The 21,724-nt window shown below is 35.7% G+C and overlaps 1 protein-coding gene across 2 annotated transcripts in view; it reads right to left on the bottom strand.

Moving 5' to 3' along the window:
• EML6 (echinoderm microtubule associated protein like 6) overlaps nucleotides 1-21,724 on the bottom strand; it is a 122,211-nt gene that overhangs the window by 45,925 nt on the left and 54,562 nt on the right. For both annotated transcript variants that reach the window (XM_009288453.1, XM_009288452.1), the window contains exons 7-15: nucleotides 17,835-18,036; nucleotides 11,791-11,928; nucleotides 8,895-9,151; nucleotides 8,303-8,515; nucleotides 7,215-7,382; nucleotides 6,202-6,308; nucleotides 3,011-3,129; nucleotides 2,278-2,464; nucleotides 1,491-1,596 (exon numbers count right to left, since the gene is read on the bottom strand). In XM_009288453.1, coding sequence (XP_009286728.1) covers nucleotides 1,491-1,596; nucleotides 2,278-2,464; nucleotides 3,011-3,129; nucleotides 6,202-6,308; nucleotides 7,215-7,382; nucleotides 8,303-8,515; nucleotides 8,895-9,151; nucleotides 11,791-11,928; nucleotides 17,835-18,036 — 1,497 coding nt within the window. The remainder of the gene's footprint in view (nucleotides 1-1,490; nucleotides 1,597-2,277; nucleotides 2,465-3,010; nucleotides 3,130-6,201; nucleotides 6,309-7,214; nucleotides 7,383-8,302; nucleotides 8,516-8,894; nucleotides 9,152-11,790; nucleotides 11,929-17,834; nucleotides 18,037-21,724) is intronic.

Raw genomic sequence — 21,724 nt, 5'->3', positions numbered from 1 at the left:
TGTTTGAGAAAGCGAGTAAGGGCAGAGAGAACTGGTAGAATAGTCAGCCACCAGATCAAGTACAGCCAAAAAAGGTTGGGAGTTTTGGGTTTCTTGCTTTAAGCTTCAAGTAGTGTGGCCTGAACCTAATTGAGAAATACCTATTATTAACACAATGAAAACTCCCTACATAAGACCAAAGTAGCACTCTGATCCCGTAGTGAGGTGCATATTTGCACAACTATCTGCTCCTCTCTATGCCAAGAATCATAACTAAAGCCAGCCAGGGATACAATATGCGCATTCTCAGGATCAGGTCCTAAAGCAACGCTGTAATGATGCCAGTGGTTGCTACTTTTAAAAAGAGCTTTAATATTTTTGTACAGATTTATGTCCACAGAATATGTGGCCAGCTTATTCTTTAGGCTTTTATAGAGGTACATGGATTCTAATACACGGAGTACTACTATCTGTATAGGAATCTAATTTTTGTTAAAAATGTAAACAACAAAGTAAGTATTTTCTAAATATATGAATGTTTATTCAACTAGGGGTCTTAATGAGAAGTTCTTTAACATCTATGCACACTACATCAATTAGATCATCCATATTCATTTTCCCTTCTTCCGGTACCGTATCTACTTTCAGAGGGAGGTTACAGGCCACAGTGGAACAGCAATTTCACATTTGAATTCCAGCTCTTGGATGAACACCAAGGCTCCTCTTCTGATAATGGAATATGACTCAGTTCCACAGACTTATCTTTGTGGAAGTAAAACTTCTTTCGTATAGTCCTGTCTAATAAATGTGATCTATGTCCTAATGAATTCTTACCATATCTCTAGAGAGGAGAATATGAAATAAATTACGTTTAACTGAAAAAAAAAAAATCAGAGTTAAGAAATGGATAGTTCAGCTAGAGTAATTTCCTTTTTTTTTTAATAGAAAAAGGGAGAATCGATTTCTAAGCACTTCTATAAAGATGCAAAAGTATGTAAGTCACCACCATATGGATAATGTTTTTCAATGCTGAATACAGGAATTACCCTTTGGCAACTGAGACAACTTAGGTCATCCATCTCAGAAAGACAAGTAAGAGAAACAGCAGACAACCTTAATATTTACTTCTTCTGTAAACTCACTGAAAAATGTAGGAATCGTTAGCAAATTTGAAGAATTGTATGAGCCTACTGATCACATTTCCATCTCATTTATACACTTCAAGTCACCATTCTGCCTCCTTTTAAATTATTATACCACCATGTAGACAGCCACCAGAGTCCTAGCTGTACGCTTGGTATTATGTATTAGACATCACAAAAATCAATTATTGATCGACTGAGAAAAGGCCCATGACTGACTACTATACACACTATTTTTATCAAAACTGTCAGCAGACTTTTATGTAAAATTTGTATTGGTTGTAAAATTGGCTAGCTATTCAAATTAAGATTTCATCATAAGGATTGCTTTTTAATTAATCGTTTGGATAAATGTAGGTTGTGGCTTACCTGAAAAATCCAGTGCACACACTCCTCTTTGATGCTGGCCTTTGAGCAATGATAAACATTTCAGTGTCTGTGTGTCCCAAACATGGATAGCAGCATCTCTTCCAACCTAAATCAGAGGGTTAATTGGAGTATCTGCTCATAGAAGTTCAAAGCACGCCAGTATCTGTAATTAGCACTATCACATCTTCAAAACACTCCAGAGGTAACTACTTTTCTACTTGCCCTATTTTATCTTTTAGAGAAATATCAGTAGATACTCTCTAAAACATCAGTATTCGGTATCATATTAATTATATCATTTATCATGATATATGAATATATATGAATATACTGAATATATCATATTCAGTACCAGATGTCAGTAGAGTGCCCAACATAGAATAGCCTTTATCTGAGTAAGGCTTTTGAATGCTACTACAGTACAAAAATACTGAGACTGACTAATGAAACCCCCAAACCTCCTAGGACGTAGATAAAATACAGCTCCTGCATTTTACAGATGAAAGCAGAGGTTCAAAGCTAATACAAGATTTTTTGCAGGGCCACAGCATAAGACTGGCAGTTTTTCTGCCATTATATAGGGATGATTTAATAATCACCTCAAATAGTTTCCAGTCCAGTACTCCCCAGCAGTTTGGCAGGGATATAGGAAACAATACGCAGCTTACTCATATTTAGGAGTAAACACTATGCTGAAGGACAAACAGAACCACATTTTTCCTAATTATATATTGTAAAGGGAATTTATTTCCATGTTTTGCTAAGATCATCACTTCTAAATACCCACCTGTCCAGTAGCAACATAGTCTTTCACTGGGTGAATGCTTAGGCTGAGGATGTCATCATCGTGACCAAGATACAGCCTTTGAGTGTGTTGTTGCCTATTATATACAACAGCTACAGCAGCAATATGATACACTACTTCTCCGGTTTGTGTGTAGAACAAGTTATTTCGACAGTCATAGCCTCTGTAACTGAAGTAAATACAAAACAAATTATATTCTGTTTCAAAACAATTCTAGTACTTTGCGTAACAAATTGTGCAAGAATTTGTGCATTAACTTGAATAGAGTACATCTGCAGTGTCAGCTTTGGCTCAAAAAATATCACAGCACACACGCAGAGAAAGAATATTCCCCCTAAGTGCAGGCATTCATGAATCTTCTCATGCTTTAATTTCACAAAAAGAATATATAATATATAATATCAACTTAACAGAGAATCTTTGCTCCAGGAAACATAAGGATGTAGTGAACATCTAGTTTAAAATGTAATTCTATAAAATGCAATGCTTATGTATTATTTATTATATGGCTACAGTATTATAAACTTCTCTTGTTCCTTAACAAATACAACTGAAAAAAGAAAATCTATGTCTGATATTCCAAAAATTACCCACAGTAATAATGACAAACAAATTAATTGTGCTTAAGCTTTGCTAAATGCTCTGACGTGAATTGATTAACATTGCTAGGATGGTTTAACAACCAAAACCCAAGTATTATCTAATATTACTCTACCCATGTATAAACTGCAACTTTAAACTGTCCTCAGGCGCTCGCTCTCTTTTAAGGAAGGGCACAGAATGGTTTTTCTCTTTACTTTGCTGTTTCAGCTGAGGTAGGTCTTCTTTGTAAACCTGAAGAATAATTGTTAAAGTTAATTGCACATCTCCAGTTTTCTAAATATTTGTATATATGAATGAAAGTGACTTTAAGTATTAAATTTAATATATATTTATATGATGTTCAGTAGTTACAACACAGAGTAAGTCACTATGGCTCCCTACAGAACTTAGATAACAATAAATGTTTTCCAGACAATGAAGTCCCCTGACATGTGAGTGGCCCAGAACATTAGTCTGAAGTAGCAGCAGAGTGTATTTTTTCTAGAAGATTCCAGTGTCACTTAGTGAAAAGGAATTTAAATATTGACCGGAACTCTTTAAGTATCTTCTAGCTTCATATGTGCTTCAGTGTACATACTCAAAGCTGAACATAATGAATTAATTCTATCTAGGGATTATGGTGAAATATACAGTAACCAACAGCACTTAAGTGATTTGCCATTGTGTCCAGAATCCCGAAGTAGAATTATAGCTCCACAAATACACTGAAGACACAAAATACTACACATTTAAATCTTTCAGAAATGCCAAAACTCTGTGGAGCTGCTAAACATATTTGAAGCATCTTCAAAGCTGTGGCACCAAACAAAATCCATTATAATGCTGAAATATAGCTTTATTGTTTGTCTTCTGTGCCTACATTTTTTGGATTTTGCAAAAGGACAATGAAATTGCCATTCCCACAGAAATCCACCTGACTGCAAAGATGGAATACTGGATTTTTACAAGAAAGGTGCTCATATAACGAGCTGAGCTTTTGAAATGGTAGGCAAACAGAGCCTTAACGTATTGTGTCTGTCACTCGTATGTATTGTACTTTATCCTGAGCGTTCTCATCCATTTACTCTTGCTCCTCAGTGAATGCTACCAATGACACAGAATATAGGATCGTCATTTTCTAATGCATCTCAAAATCTAGAATCCTCTATACTGCTTCATCCATAACGTTAAAAAAAGAAACAACCCAAACCCAATTCTCAAAATAAGATTAATGTTTTTGTTTCCATGTGCTTTTGTAAATTATTTCCTTTTACAAAATATGAAGTCCAGCTTATGCTTGGGGTTGTCTCACACTTCCTGTATAAGATTCTATTGTAAGTTGCTTCTAGCTTTTTCATACATTAACCTGCCTGGAATATTGCTGTTTAACTGCCTACAACTATTTTTTCACTTTCAGTTTTTAAACCCAGACGTCCTTTTTGACACATAGACAGCATGGAGGAGGATGCTGCCTGATTTGAATACAGATGGAAAATCAGGAGAAGGAGGAGGAGGATGGGACAAGCACTCCAGTGAGACTTGGAGTAAAAGGGAGGGGAGGGAGAAAATTTGACAAAACCTCTGTTTCATTTGGCAAACATGACCGATCTCTGTAATAAAGAGGTAAAATAAGCTGTTGGCTTATGTAATTTATTGCAGAATCTAGAAAGTGAGGTGAAAAGACAAAGGATGGTCCTTGGCTAAAGTGTGGAACATTAGAGGTGACCCTTCCACATTCTAGAAAGCAGCTCTATGTCAGCCATTAAATCACTCAAACCAATTTGAACCAAGCTCGTTGTGTATTTTTCATGCTTAGTACAAGATCCCAGTTCTGGTCTGAGGAAGTTCTGACCTTTCACCATTGCAACTGATAAGATAACAGGACAAGGTGACAAGTAATATTCTATTCACAATGACAACAGCTCCTGAAAATCAGGTCTCAAGTATTTTTAAATAGAAGCGGGAGTCAGAAGACAGATAGCAGAATTTGATGTTAATGTTTGCTTTCCTTCAAAACAAGGATAATAGCACCCTTCCACATCACAGACTGTTATAAAGATCAGTGTTTGTGAAGCACTCAGTATCATGAATGGAAAGGAAAATAATTATGTCTTCAGAGACATGTTCAAGCAATGTGCAACAAAGGCGGCCGTGGAACGGCCTGATGAATGAAAAAGGATTGAATAGTTTCTTGTTAGGCAAGAACTAAATATCCCATACACCCAACGAAGTAGAAGTCCTGCAGAAATGTGTAATCATAATCCATGCACCTAAAAAGGGCAAAACTGTGTTTTATTATGGCATTTTCTAAACTTCATGTAACTTTGTGACTTGAATGTTTTCTAATATAGTAGTGTGGGTGCAAATTGTTACGATGCAGGTTGGGTGAAACCTCACGTCAGGGAGCAGCAAGGTAAAACTGCTTGGTAAAAGAAGAGGAGCCAAGAGCTGAGCACGGTAACAAGGCCAGCCAAGAGAGTGCCCTCACAGAGAGGGGTGCAGTCCCACAGTGCCCGAGTGACATGAGCACAGCAGACTTGGTGACTGTAACCAAGTCCAGGCAACAGTCCTGATCACCAGGCAAGCCCATAGTGACAAAGCATAAATCAACACTGAAAGATCAGGTTAAGGAGTGGAATGGCATACTACCATTCCTGAAAAAAATCAATGCAGTAAAGAATACTTATTTGATTTGTTTTCTTCTTGCATGGAAGCAATCTATCTTAATTTATCTCAGAAAACAGTTGTACTGAAAATAGAAAAAAATTTACGTGTATTAAGTGATTATTAGAGACCAATTTTACTTGGTTGCCATAAACTAGGGTAATTTTAATTCCTGGACATTGTTGTCCTTGGCAATAAAAAAGAATCTGTCACAAATAAATGTATTATATAGGCTACACACTCATTAAGAGTACTCTGCTTTGAACATGCAGAAGTCATACAAAAACTCCATGAGCTGTATTCTACAAATTGGGATTCTAAATTTGGTAAGACTGAAAAGTCTTCTCTAACACCTATCATGAGAATGGGGATAGCAATAAGCTCTCATGTTTAAATCTGTGCTTTTTAAGATATATTCTTTAATCTAACATATAAAGGCATATACACCAACGCTTTTTCTCCAAACCTTTTTAAATTCTCATATCCAGCTAAAGTAAACTCTGTTTTTATGGTTATTAGTTGCCCAATCAGCTGAATACTCACAAAATAATCTTCCTAGAGCAGTCTGATGAATTAGCTTCAAAATTCTTTTGCTTATCTTTACTGAATAGTCACAATAAATTGTCAGGTAATTGGCACCGTGTGTTAATTTTTACTCACCTGGCGATCATAGTTGATTTGAGCTTCCTGCTCAATGTCAGAATCTAACTCTGGCACATCAGATAAATCTGAATCTGATTCTTCACTGTAGGAATCAACGCCACCCTCTGCATAAAAAAAAAATTAAAAATCAATATATAACACATCTAATCACAAGAAAATAGTATGTGATGTTTTTATATAATTTAGACTACATGCAAAGCAGTATTCAACAGCTTCGGAAGCTTAAGTAGCTTGTAAAAATCATGCAGGCTGACTGAATGTGTCAGGTTTCATTTCTTTCTCCTGTTTTAATGCCTGGGGCAGGAGGGTGGCAGAGGGAAGTAACTTAGTAGTTACTAGTACATTTCCATCATCTGAGAGAACACCGTTTTCTTAACAGGCTTCGGAGTGAAAACATACAGAAATGGTAAATAAAAACTTTCAGTGTGATCACTGTGTTTAAAAAGATTTGCTGTAACACAGGTATTTTACCAAATTGTGCAGGTACGGGGTGAATTTTTGCCCTTTTGCTGAAGGCAATCCAATTTTCAGCAGTTGCCACTACGTGGTTCATATGGCTTTTGCAGAATCTTGTAAGTATCATGGATATAAGAAGAAAAAAATTCTAAAGTACAGCTATCACATATATGTGTGAATTTGCATTGAAAAGAAAATTAAACAATTCAACATGTGTAGTCAGACTTCTGAACGCAAGTTAGATGGCTAATTTTGAAAATGTAATTTGATCTAGCAATCTCCCTCTCAATGTCTTTTTTCAGACGCTTTGACAAACACTACTCGTGTATTCCTAAACATACAATATAGCAGAGTGCAGAAGAGCTTTTAATGTACCTTGCCTGAAACAAATGGTTGTCTATGTAAAGTAAAATTGTCCCAAACATGCTGAGTATATGTAATTCCAGGGAATAATAATAAAAATATTTTCTGTTAATTCAATAAAAGCTTTTCCAACAGTCCTGCATTCTCTGTTGATTTTATTTAATAAATAATTAAGAAGAGAAAATATTTACCTTGTGGAGATGTTTCAAGGATGCCATTTGTTATCCCTTCTGGAATAAATCGCCACTGAAAAACAGAGTGATCAGCACCTCCCGTACTTAAAACCCACTGAAAATCATGGGACCAACGGACATTGGTTACATGTGCTGAATGGCCAACGTATTTTCTAAATTTAGCTCCTAAAAAACAAAAATAGAACTGTTAGTTTGTAAGAAGAAAAAAAATTAACGTTGTAACTAATAAAGTTAGGCTTTTAATGGAAACACAGTCTAAACACCCTTATGAAAACTGAAACAAAACCCCTTAAATGCCTCTTGATATTCTGATGCTAATAGTAATTGTAAAATAAAAATAAATGGCACAAAATAATATGAGCGATATGTTCACTTCAGTTTTCTGAAAAGCACTTAAATCTTGGCAGGAAGTACCAGATACACATAGGGTTTAATTTTCACCTTTATGGCCATTATTGCTAATGTGAATTATACACGTGTCTTGTGACTTGTACTATACACATAAATTCAAATTCACTGTCAGAAAATATACTGATATGAAATCAAATTAAACACTTGAAGATCATGGAAAGCCAAAACATTTTACTTGGTTTTGTTGGCGTTATGCATGGTACAGTGCAAATACTGAGGAAACAATCTGTGTTAAAAGCCTACTACAGATATGAAGCAAGTAGTTCACACAGAGCTACATTGACACACGCTAACAGACAGTGAAACCCTACTGAAGTTTCTGAAATTGTTACTGTCATAAATTTGGACGAATTATAGTAGTGCATCTGGTGTTGATACGATTTTGATGTGTTGTAAAGTCTTGCTGAATTAGTTTCTGAAAATGTACTATCAGAATAAGCACGTTAAACTATACATTCTCAACAGATCTAAAAACAAGTACATAATACGTTGGCAGGAAATCGCAAGATACATAGAGGGTTGAAGTCTCATCTTTATGTCCATTAACACGAATATGAATTGTGCACACGCTAATTTGAATTATACACAAGAATCAAAAACCACCATTAGAAAATATACTGATATGGTATCAAAGTAAATATTGCATTCTTCAGAAATACAAAATACTATCTTACCTTTCTTTAGGCACGGAAATCTGAATAATTTAACCAGCCCAAAATCATCTCCAGTCACTAGCACTGAGCTGTTGTAATTTCCATCCACAGAGTTGACATCTGTAACGTTTGTATATTTTGGCCAAATTCCATTCACTTCAGGTCCTATCACACAGGTCCATGAGGCCCAGTGAATTCCTTTGATCTCATCTTTGCTAGTTAGATGCTTCCCAGCTGAAAATATGCAAGTGAATAATCTCTTTAATAATTCGTTTTTCAGTAGACTCCATTTCTTTTCATCACATTTATCTGTGTATTCTTCTTGGGATTAGTCTTTTAACCTCAATAAATTATAAAGATTCACAATTTTACTTTAAATTAGTATAGTCTCACATTTGTGGTATTTGACAACATCACACGTCTTACAATTTCTAATGCAGCTGCACATAAACATGCTAAAAACATACAAAAGTGGAAAAACATTAGATATTTATGTAAGTTCCAGTCAAGAAACTCCGCTTGCAGATGTACTATTTATATCATATTTTTGTTGTTCTCTTCAAATCATCACTGAAGTTTACTTGTTCATAACATGAGCCACTTGTAAACTTACACGGCATCTTGTAGAACAGTCTCTCTCCCGCACCGTCATTGGTCTGCAAGAATTTACTATCCACAGACCAATCAATATGAGTTATAAAACTAGAAGATTTGTTGCATTCTCCTATTTTTTTGTATCGCTGAGCAACCGCATAGATATCCACTGGGCCATCGTTAGAACCCACAGCAAGGTAAGAGCCATCCGGTGAAAATTTCATTTCATGGATTACTTCTTTTCGGTCTTTAATATGAACTACCTCTGTCATGTCTCTGCAAGAACCAATAGTGAAAATGTGAACTGTAAACTTGTGAACATGCAGTCCACAAATATTCAAGACAAATATGAAGATAGGTGCACTGAATAATTTGTACAACAAAAAGCACATTTCACAAAAAAATCCTTTTTTGAGAAGTTCCTATTGCTTTCATTGGTTATAAGCATACTTTTAAAGCAAAAGTTAGAAACAACTTTACCTGTCAATGATATTCACCTAATTTTAGCTGTAAAATTAATAAAACTAATAAATTTAGCTGTCTACTCTAAACTAGACCAGACCGATTTTTTTTTTTAAAAAAACATAAACAATGAAAAAAGAGTTCCATCTGAATAGCGATTACCCTGTCTCTCACAAGACCATGTTGAAATGGCCTTTGGGAGATACCCATTTCTCCACACTGACTCTTTTGGGGAGACAGACAACAGTTTAGAGGCTAACAATTACACTGGTAAAGCTAGATATGATTAATCCCACATGCCACAACCTGTTAGCTACAGCTTTGGGGGTTCCAGCACCACCCACCAGTGGAAAAACAGAAGTGACAATACCTTGCATGTGTCTTTGAAAAAAATCAAGACAGCTATATAGTCTAGTTTTCAAAAAAATATTCAATTCTTCCCTATCAAAGTACATTTGACATAACCCCCTTTCCTATCAATCAAGGAACCAAAAACTGCCATGCTAGTGAACACAGACAACATTTTTGCAAGTAGGTTTCTCCAAATTCTTTGGCTATGAGGAAAGAATTAAAAGTAAATACATTTAAAAAAAAAAAAAAAATCTTCCCCTGAGTTGACTGAACAATGAGCCAAGTCTCAGTGCCATTAATTTTGTATTTACAAAGACAATCCATACCAGATTATACATTTGGGCTGTAAGGAAATTTTGTGAGGAAAAGTCTTCTGCAGATGTCATGCTTCTGTTACTCTCAATTTTAAGCTTTTTCAATATTTTTCCTGAGTTCTGCTTTAATTAATTACTGCTTGTAGCATCAAATTTATGAAAAGACTCAAATTATTTAAAAACCAATAAATTTTGTTAATACCTCTTAAAAATGCTGATACATAGTACTGTTAAAAGCAGAGTCCTGAAAGGAGAATCATCTGTAACCGAAGACAGAGATTTCTGGGAGACGCTGATATGAATGGAAAGGTTAATATTATAGATGATCAGGATCTTAAAAAAACCTAACAGAATAATTTTGTTAGAAATTTCTCTTGTAAGGGTGAAACTCCAAAATGTCAATAACAGTAGAAATTTTGTTGGGAAAATTCTTATTTATTCATAGCCATTTTTTCCTTCAAAAAGTGTTTTGGAAAAAAAAAATATTCTTAGCTCTGCCTTACTACTGAAAACTGGTAACATAACTATTCCGTAGTGGTAAATACTGCTACTGAGAAGAGCAGCTACTTCTCTGGATTATTCCATAGATCCACAATCCTTCATGGGCAAGAAAAAGGAGAACAAAGATTTGTGTCGCTGAGTAAATGATTCAAAAAAATGCCAACCACAACACATTGCCATCGTCCAGTTTTCCTGGATCATGGGCTGCAGATTTGTTACCCTGTCAGAAGATCTGCCACAGAAAAGGAACAGATGGAGAAGCAACTGCATTCAGGGCCTTACGCAAGGGTGTTGCCACTCTTTTCAGGAATAATGCTGGGTTTATCATTATCAGCCTCCGCCAGCTGAATCATGAATAATGTTAGGTATCGGGCAAATTAGCAAAGACAAGATTACTGTGAGACAAAGAAGATTAACTTCTTTAGAAAAATACTAGTCTTTGAAAAGGATTTTAAATTAATATGAACAGATCACTTAAGTTTTGTTAAAGTCATTAAAGCAGTACATTACAGGGGTTTGCACAGATCTTCCATCGATTGCAAGCTTTTCCCTCCTATCACCAGTAGTTCAAAGTATTTTAAATATATGCTTACCAGACATATGGAATAACGTTAAGGAAGTGGTAAACTCTTCCATGTATCAACTAAAATAGCTTATGTGTTTTGAAATCACGCTATTTTGTTTGGCTATTTCACTCTATGGCCAATTTTATGTTTCACCTGCTTTTGTGTGTCTTCCATAACAGTATTCCACACAGAAAATACCTACTGCATACGATGCATTCATGCAAGAAAAGGCTTGTCATCTAATATGAAAAGTAGAATTCACGTATATCTTGCAAATGCTTAAAAATGTCTTTTAACCACTGATTATAGCATCCATTCTTGTATATGGCAAGAAATGAACCATATGGTCAAGGAGATCCCTCTCAAAACTATGTTATCTCTGTTATGCACATTTCTTTTCACAAAATATCTGTATAATTACAGAATAAATAAAGAAAAAAAGCCAAACTTGAAAATCTTAAATTTTATCAACATTATTACTAAAAGCTAATATTTTGAATTAAACATTAGAAGAATTCTTTCCTCATAATTGCCAAAGTACCACCTTTTAAAACACCAAGTGATATTATGGAAGCACATGCTCAGTTTTTACTCTTTGCTTCTGATAAAATACCCAATGATTTTTTCTTTTTATAGGAATAAAAGACTTTATAATATGGTCTTGAGTTACTCAGGGGAAAAACAACTAATAACATGAGAAACTAATGTAAGATTTTCTCACCGTACTCGAAGAACAATGAAGGAGCCATCCTTCATTCCAAGTGCTAACTGTGATCCATCAGGACTGAAAGAGACACTCCGCACTGCTTCTTCCATATTACAACGAGCTATCAAGGCATGGTCAGCAAGACTCCATAATCTGCACCAAAGGAAATTGAAAGCATAGGAGATTTTTCTTGACTACACAACATTTCAATATCATCAAGAGTAAAAACAAAAAGTCTAACTCAATTGTAAAGGCCCATTTGCATTCACACCTTATATTAAGATTTTATAATGTATTGAGTTCCTTTCTAACCATGGAATGAAGATAATTGCACTGACTTGAGCTTATAGACTTACAGAAATTCAGTTTTTAAAAACTCAAAACTGCTTATCAATCTAGAAGAGAAAGGGTGTGTACAACAACTGCCTGAATCATTACATGGACACAGAATTTTCCAACAGTGGCACTGAATGTCTTGGCAAATAGTATCAAATGAAGCTTTCAGACAACTTCAAGTGAAATTCCAGGTTCAAATTTCTTTCAAAACAAAGGAGTCTTTACTGTTCCCAGTTCTAGCAGGGATGACACCTCAGACCTGAACACATATCTGTGATAGCAGAAGAGAAAACAGGGTGAAGCTAAATTACATAATCATTTGGTGTTATCTCCAGACTTTACTTATCTGATATAATAGAATTCCCCTAGACGAATAATAATAAAAAAATATGCAGTTTCTGTAGACAGAAAGGGTCAATGCAGATCAGACTGAAATTTTCACTGAAAGTGAAAGCAATACTCAGAGAGCATAAACATTCCAACCATGGGGAAAATTCTCTTGTCATAACCCTGAATGAACTAGTAGACAAAACTGCATGCTGATTCGTTCATTTACATAATTTTAAATAAAAAGAATCAACCAATAAATTATGCCGTAAGATGGAGAAAGCAAATAATGTGCCTATATTTTTAAGAAGAATGGAGGGAGTTTCCCAGATCATTACAAGCTGGTTAATCAGATCTCAGTAGTATGCAAGATTTAGAAAAAAAATTAAAGTACAGAATGATTAAAAGTATGGAAGAAAATGCATAAAAGACCTCTTGGGGTAGAAAAATTAAGTCAGCGATACCCAACTATCTTTATTTTGAGGACAGTGTCATAAATCTAATGCATTTGTAAAAGATTTATAAAATATTCAGTGAAATATTTCAATAGTTGCATATGTGATTATTGGCTAAACTCAAGAAAATGACAATTTGTACAAGAACTGTAATGTGATACCAGATGAAGTTTTATAGTAAGCTTTACAGAAAGAAACAATTAGGCTGGATGGAAGATACTACTGAGATTTCTAGGTACAAGCTTTGGAATAGTAACATTTAATATTTTCACTAAAGACACTGGCACAAAAGATGAGAATGTTAATGAGATTTGCTATGGACAGCAAGCTGGGAGGCACTGTGAACCCAGAGGTGGATTTATCATATTGGAAGAAACTGAGGTTTCCTGATGATGAAACAAATAGACATGGAATGAAATTTAACCAAAGCCCATGCTTTCAGAGCCTTATGTCTGGCACTGTGCTGTAAGCTTGAAACACAAGTGGAACCAGCAGAAAGAAGTAAGATCTTACACTATTTTTCAATTCAAGAATGACTATGATCCATGAGTGAGTTGCAGACAGGAAAAAGGAAATTTGATCCTAAAATATATCCTGGGTGCTATTCCAGAAGGTACACAAAAACAGTAGCACACAACACATAGTGACCTCAGCTGGCACGTTCTTACAAGTTATCTCAAGAAGTCGGAATAAAAACAGGAACAGATGCAGTGAAGGATTATTAGGATGATTAAGAGAATGAAGACCGTATCACATTAAAGAAGACCAAAAGAGTTTAACTTTTATACCTTAGTGAAACAAAAGCCGGGAAGGGATAGTATTGCTTCCAAAAATACATCAGAAGGATAAACGTCAAAGAAGGAGAAAAAGTTATGTTGAAGGACCATGTTGGCACTAGAACAAATAGCATAAACAGAACATTGAATATAGCCTGAAAAGAAGGACTTTTCTGACCACCCCAGCAGCAACATTTAGATACAGCCTCGAAGTAGAGTAACAGGGGAAAAAAATAAAGATAGAGTTTGATAAATTTAGTAAAAGGATTATAGAATTTGACTGCCTGCATTGAGAAAGAAACCCTTTGGGCCTTGTCAGGTTAATGTTATTAGGTTCAGTCTAGAATCAACAACCCTGCATGATGCTGGTTTCCTCTTACACTGAGAGAATTCAAGGATGAGAAAGAATTTGAAAAGGCTTCTCCATGAAAAAATGGCAAGCGCTATTTCCTGGTGAAAAAAATGGGTGTGGGATGCTAAAACTGTTTTCAAAGACAAAACAGAAGTAGATAAGATGCAAAATTCTTAGCAGCCTTGCTAGGGAGAAGCTATGAGCCCAATACAATAAAGAATGAACCAGAAAGGATTTTGAAAGATTTCAAAGGAAACATCAGGATAAAATTTGCCTCCAAAATGTTGCTTTCACATGGATCACTTTGACCAATACATTAGAAGTGTAATTGCAATTTACTTGGCAGTGCAAGCAGAATAATTCAATTTTCTTTAAAAAAAACCCGCTTCGAATTAATGGAAGGGTAATTCCAAATATGAGCTTAAAAAAATCGAATTTCGAATTAATGGAAGGGTAATTCCAAATATGAGCTTTTTAAACAGGAAAAAAACACATTTTGCACGTGTACAGGCATTTGTATACACAACCGACAAAATAATGCTTATTACATTTGTATACACAACCGACAAAATAAATGCTTATTATTATTTCATGCTTATGAAAATAGAAAAAGTATCTCTCCTGGCAAAATACTTCTGCACGTTGTTTTTGGAAAAGCCAGATAAATAAACTATTTCCATATAAAAAGTGTATGTGTTTTCAAATCAGGCAAAGACATGTATTTACCATTCTTTGGCAACTTTCCTATGCGTTTGTTTAAATGACTGAGTTTAAAAAACCCAAACAGGCTCATGAAACATTATTTTATTAGTCAATATTCCAGTCTTTTCTGTCATATACCTGACAGATGAGTGAGTTTATCGGAGCACATACTGATTACAGCCTCCCAAGAGGCTTACTAGCAACCACTTCATTTGCAGAAAAAGCCATAGCTGATGACAGAAGCTTTACTTCTGACAGAAGCTTTGTTTCATTCAATTGGCAGAACAATGCTCCACACAAAACATCAGAGATATAAATATTCAAATGGATTCATACAAAAGCAGGTTCTAATCAATCTTCTTAAAAATGCAGGAATACAGAAAGAGATCATTCAAGAAGATGGACAGTGTAGCCGAGATGTTCTGCCAGAACAGCAGCTACTTGTGGTCCTACAGCTAGACATTGTAACACGACGTTACAAAAAGACATGTGTGAGGTCCATTGAGCAAATGTAATAAATAATTCTGCGTGTCTCTTAGCATTCAGATGAGAATGATGCTTTTTTCCTGTTCCTGTTGTAAGAGACAGGAAGCAGGCAGCTTTCCTAGTTGATATGCTTTTGAAGTTTAAAATGTAGGAAACCTGTATTTGGCTAGAGCCTTCTCTCAGCTGTGCTAGGGAAAATCTACAGTAATTCCCCTTAACTCTACAGAGGTCCCTTTCATTTAGACACCTCACTTAGACATGAGAATATAATCTGGCCCACTAAATACTTCTATTTGTAAACAATTTAGAATTTATATTATATAGCCACTCTTTTCAAAATTTATTTAAAAAAAAATTTATTTTTATTTTTTTTAGCCACTCTTTTCAAAATAATGTGATACCAAATACTAAGAAAAATTACACAATGAAGAGCAATATAGAAACACTGCTGTCAATGCAATTATGTTACTGAAAAAAAATTGTAAGAAAATCCTTTCGTGTACTTTATCTTAATGAAGATATTTATATATTTCACTGGAATTCCTCACATGAAGCATTAGTATATACAAAAATAGCACTGTCTGAACTAGAATTCAAATCCCACATTCTCTAGTGCCTAAACAGCTAAATGGATGTGTGACGTTGTGCAGTAAAATACCTGTAATGTTAACAAACGCACATTTTATAGAATGGCAGTGTTCAAAGGCATCAGTAATATGATAATCACTGTAACAATGATGATAATCATAAGAACACCACTAATTATAAGGCTTTATGCGCACAAAGAGCATGCTTGCACAGTCTTTCATAGAGGGGCCCAAGTTTGTTCCAAGCACACTTGGAGTCAGCAGTACATTATCCCGCTCCAAGCCAGAGCTGAATTACCATGCTAACCAAGAGATGAGTCCAAGATAATAAATCCAAAGTCTTAGCATGGCTTATTAGCTTGAGGGCAGTACAATGCTAATCCCAGCTTTGCAGCTCTTGTTTCAGAACTGGCTTGCATCCTACCAGAATGCAGGCAGTGTGAATTTGCGCCTATCTGTAAAACTGTGCAGACAAACCCAAGCAGAAGAGACTATCCATGCATTTTATAAACTGAAAGAAATAATACTGATGTGTAAGAAACAGGGAGATAACACGACTGTAGTGAACAACTGGCAGTTTTGTTAGTTTCACAATTTAGATTTTAATTATGGTTAGAAAGAGATGAGGGATGGCAGGAATAGGAAACCAGTACAAGTGAAAAGATAGAAAGGAAAGGGAAAAAGAAATTCCAACTGAATTCCAAGCTTCAAGGCAGAGGTGAATCATAATGTGGAATCTGAAGGAGCATAAATTAGAAGCTGTATGTATGGTAGGAGATTGATTTTTCCCATTGAAATATGGCCAAATGGTAGAATCCACATGTATGTTTCTGAAATAAGTTGACTAGTAGTATGTAAAACCTGAAAAAGTGTTTGGTAACTGCCTGGGGTTGATTTGAAAATATACAATCAAATTGTCTATACAAGATGAAAAGCAGTCATCATCCATCTGGCATAGGGTTGGAGAAAAACCTGATGGAGGGGTTAGATATTAGGATAGTAGGGTCAGGAGAAACTGCTAAGGAGGACATTAGGGGAATCAGAGCTTGGGAAACCAAGCTGTCATGAACCCCACTGTTCTGCAAGGGGTAGGACTTCAGGGCAAGGGCAGAACCACAATTTGGGGAAAGACTCAGGAGACTGCCATAATACAACCCGGTCTCCCAAAAGTCTCTCCAGTACCCATGGGCAGCTTTGGCAGTCAGGAAAACCTCAATCTCTTTAATCACAGGTAAATAATTAGTCACAATGGGCAGTGGCCATGCCCAGTTGCGATAACACACAACAGCTGTGCGGGTATGGGAGTACATCCACTACAGTGAGAATCTTAGCTTAACCTCCAAACTTTACTGTAAAGTCTTACTAAGCATGTTAAAAATGCTTAGGTTTTTTCAGAGGCTTATCAATTTGCCAAATTTTAACAGGGACAGGAAAGGAAACATCCTTGACTTTGTGACCACTTCCACAAATATGTGTACAAAACTTCAAATCTCTGCTACAAAGGCTTGAGGCGCAAGTGCTACAACTAAACATCCGAAGGACCTTTTTCATTGGGGTAAACCAGTGCATTTTCATTAATCTCGTTTTCTGGCATTTTAATTGAATTGGGTTTAGATCAGGTTTTCTAAACACTCATGGCTGAGTCAGACACCTGCTGTGTAAAACATTGGTCAAAGGTATTTAGGTTTTAGGCTTGTTGCATATTATTAACAGAAGTACGAGGTGACCATTCTCCATTTAGATACCTACACCTGCTGTTCAGAACAGTAATGGATTAGCACTTAAAGCAGTGTATATAAATCCAGCATGTTTTGAACACAAATTCTGATTACTTTTATGTGATGTGTGGAGCCCAAATATGAGGGCTGAAGAGAAAAAGCAAAGCTGCTAAGAAAAACATGGGAAAAAAATGTTGTCTTAATGGAGTCTTAACATAAGGCCAGAAAATAAATAAATTACAAATATGTCAAATTGGCATTGGTTAAAAATGATGCGTACATGAATGAATAGATAAAAAATAAATAAGATCTAGCCTTACCGTACGGATCGATCATCACTGCCTGTGACTGCTAAAGGCTTCTTTGGGTGGACCGCCAGGGCCCAGAGCTCCCCTTCACAATGACCCTGCATAATCAGCATGGGTTTATCTCTCTCTCTTACTAGCACCTCAAATATTTCACTGTCCTGTGTCCCTGCTAAAAGTCTGTCCGCTTTCCAACAGACACTTCGGATGGACAAACCTGACAGGGGACAGAATAATCTTAGATTAATGGCAACGATGAGACAAAGTCATAGTCAGTACAGTGAAGATCATTAAGACTTCAAGAGTTAGTTTATAACAACTGTTATGCTTTGACACTGAAGTCTTACAATACATCACAGCTGATTAAATCTCAAAACAGTTCTGCTAAATTATCTCCATTTGACAGAAAAAGAGAAGGCTCAATCCCAGGAAAATGCTGAATATCTAACATAGCTGCTGCCAGTTTCTCAAAGGATCAAATTCTTATGCTTTGCGTACACCTTGGGAATTGACTTGAAAAAACAATTCAATTTCACATGATTTAAAGATCTAAATTTTAGATTAGGCAAGGTTCCTGTGACTGAAGCTGATTTTATTCCTTTTTTCAATACTTTACTTTTTTGAACATTTAAATAAAATGTTGAATAAAATTTTAATGGTGAATTTAAATGGTTTGTGCCCATGTTATCACACTTCTCTCTTTTTGTCCCAACTGATTATTAAAAAAAAAACCCCAAACAAAACCAAAAAACCAACACAATCTTGCTTTGCATAACTTTTAGAGAGCTTGATCTTATTCCACAAATCTGATCCTAACTTTGCAGCCAGAATTTTACTAACCACAAGCTTAAAAATACCCTCTTAACAGGCTGAGCAATTTGATAGCTGGTTGACTGCCTGTAGCGTTTGTATTTTCTGTTCCAGTATATGAAAATTAAAGTTGGGATAATGGGTCTAGATGATGTGAGATGTGAACGAATAAAAAATCCATTTGTCATGTAGTCAAGGTCAAACACATCATCATTTTAACATCTTTTGGAACTGAATACACAATGCAATTAACTACTGGTCACATAAATAAAATATATTGTAGGCATTTTGTGTCATCTCTTGAGAAGGGCAAATTGATCTTCATTTATTGTCTTGTCCATTTCCACTACCTTTTAATTTTGGCAATGTCATTTTGTGACATTTCTACTGAAGCTTTGACTTACATCTTCTTCTTGATAAACACCAAAGGCCATACAAGGAATGAAGTTCAGATGGAGTTCAGTGGAAAATGGGTATTGTTAAGTTTTAGAATACAAAGTACATCTTTTGATGTGGGAAAGGTAATGTTTTCTGTGATGTACTGCACATAAAGATTAGCCATTACCAGATTTTTTTACTAATATACATGTATATTTAAAAGCCAAGCCTATGATCAGATTGTTACTGGTGATGCATCTCATTTAAAAAAAAAAGTGTTTAGTACTCTTCAGTACAGGATGACTGATGAATGAGTATATACGGGGCCGGGGGGGGGGAAGTCTTCCTGGCACCCTAGAAAGACATTTTAAGTTTGAAAGCTGATACCTTTGCAAACTGCTTTGGAAAAAGTAATTGGAAAGGAGGGACAGAAGGTCATAAGGTAAGCAGTTAAGGCTACCACCATTGCTTGAAGTTACATACGTGCTTAAACTAAACAGTGCCATTGACATAGCTGAAAATGAAACAAAATTTCCACGGTCTGTTAGTAGCAAGCACTAAATGGAAGTGATCATCAGTGGATGACATAGGAGACAGAAACAGCAGAAAAGGACAGAGACATAACAGGAACATCGCAGGCAAGAGTTGTATCACATTGAAAGAGCACAGAGAAGAAACCCTGAAACAGGAAAAAGATAGAAGTTTTAAAAACCGATGGTGACGGGGTATAAGTGCATGCTTGGATTTTATGACCTGCAGTCATCCCCAAGGTCCTAATTTTTATAGTTGTAGTCAGCAGTCCCACCACACTTTTCAGAGATACACCACGATGTCTTTTTACTTAGTCTCAGTGATTATGCTCAAGGGCATACCATCTTTGACTAAGCTTTGTTAAATTTTGCAGACTTGCTTAAGTCAGTTTCTTGCCATTAAAGCAGGCAATGTTTTTATTTTGACAAACAAACATAAACCTGAAGGATTTAAATGCTTTGAAGACAAGATTTGGACAGTGTTCTAGTTTTAGTTTTCAGAAATAAATTAATCAATTTAAAAAATTTTTTTATCATTTACATACAAGTCCAGATGGCAACTCAATTCACTTTCTGCAAATGAAATTTTTTACTACTTTTGCCAAGTAAGAAGATAGCAAAATCCTCTATTGACAGTCTCTCAGACATATAGCTGCCATTAACGGTGCCTGGCTCTACTTAGCTGCTTTCATCTATATATTCTGTACCCTGTAGCATTTAGGAGATGATAGGAATAACGGCATCAAGCTAGAATCACTCCATAGCATGTCTAATGAGAATTCACCTTCAGTAAGTCCTTCCTTGAATTAACTACCATCAAGATCAAAATCTCTTCTTAGGCAACCTGTAGAAGGATAGCTAGGTGCTTTCTGTAGACAATGTGCTAGAAGACGACACCTTTATGAATACACTACAGCTCTGTAATGTAAGTTTCAATTGTGAAGTAATAATTTTCCACAGAAGATAATGACAGTCAATTAAAAGTAACTGAAGTCAGCTAAAGTCTGTTTTGCATTGAGTGCGGACACATGCCAGGCAGCAGTAAGGGCAAAAAAGTTGCTTCTACTCTGGTCTCACAAATATTTGGGATAAAGCTCCCTCCCAGAATCACTTCACAAAGAACCAAGGAGATTGAAGATGCATGTTCCGTGTGTGAGCACTGCTTTCTCTGTGTCGCCCTTCATATATGTTATTCTGACTTTCATTAGGAACGGACTGCCTGCAGGACTGGTATTAGCCAGAATGATCTGTCTAACCCACATGTACAGGCTTGTATCTCCACAATTTTTAGAAAGTACTTGATCAAAACTGCTGTAAATGGTCATATGGTACTGCTATTGTTTTCTAGAAGAGAATGTTAAACATTATGATTCTGGCTGCAAAAAACTACATAAAGCCAGAACTACAGAGCAAAGGGACTACTAGTTGGCTGTATCTGACAGCTTTTTTGAGGGCTAAATTCCGTGAGTTTACACTACAGTATGGCAAACTGGTGGAGCAGTGTTCACGTAAGGCGGTTGGCAGTTTGCTTGTTGGATGAGCCGAGATATTGCAAATCTATGCATTTTAAAAGTATTAGAATCATCAGCTGATCTGGTTTAAGATAGATGAAAAATAAACAGAACGAGCTTGTTACTAGATCACAAGCCAAAATATCCATAATTGAGAAAGAAAATTTTATCCTTCTTAGTGGCCTCTTGACTATTCCAATGGTAATTTTAATGTGAAAACTAGGTCTAAAAACATAAGCTAAGAAGCAGGGGAAATTAACACTAACCATTACAAAGTTGGCTGCCAAAAGTGTATAAAGCCTACTTCAGGCCAGCAAACAGACTGCTATACTCTCAATCCAAATGGATGTGTAGACTTCCCAGAAGACTAAGATCTTGATAAAGCATGCATTACTATCTATGGAGATTATAAGTGCTCTGAGAGTCTCATCATAAAATAAAGTGATGACTAAGCTCATAGGAAGCATGATTAGATTCAACAAATATGATGGTCAAGAAATTAATAACATTCTCTCTACTAAATATGCCAAGTGGTACCATTCCAAATGAACCTAATGGAGTGTTCGGATGCTCAGCATCTTTGAATATTGGGTTCCAGAAATCTCAATTAATTAAATGAATTGCAATTAATTAATTAAGTTAAAGATTGGCTAACTTCATTCTCCTATCTTTTGGT

This window comes from Aptenodytes forsteri, unplaced genomic scaffold (genome assembly GCF_000699145.1).
Source record: "Aptenodytes forsteri isolate BGI_AS27 unplaced genomic scaffold, ASM69914v1 Scaffold185, whole genome shotgun sequence".
Taxonomy (NCBI): Eukaryota; Metazoa; Chordata; class Aves; order Sphenisciformes; family Spheniscidae; genus Aptenodytes; species Aptenodytes forsteri.
The sequence above is the reverse complement of the archived record's forward strand: the minus strand, read 5'-3'. Positions and strand labels throughout refer to the sequence as shown.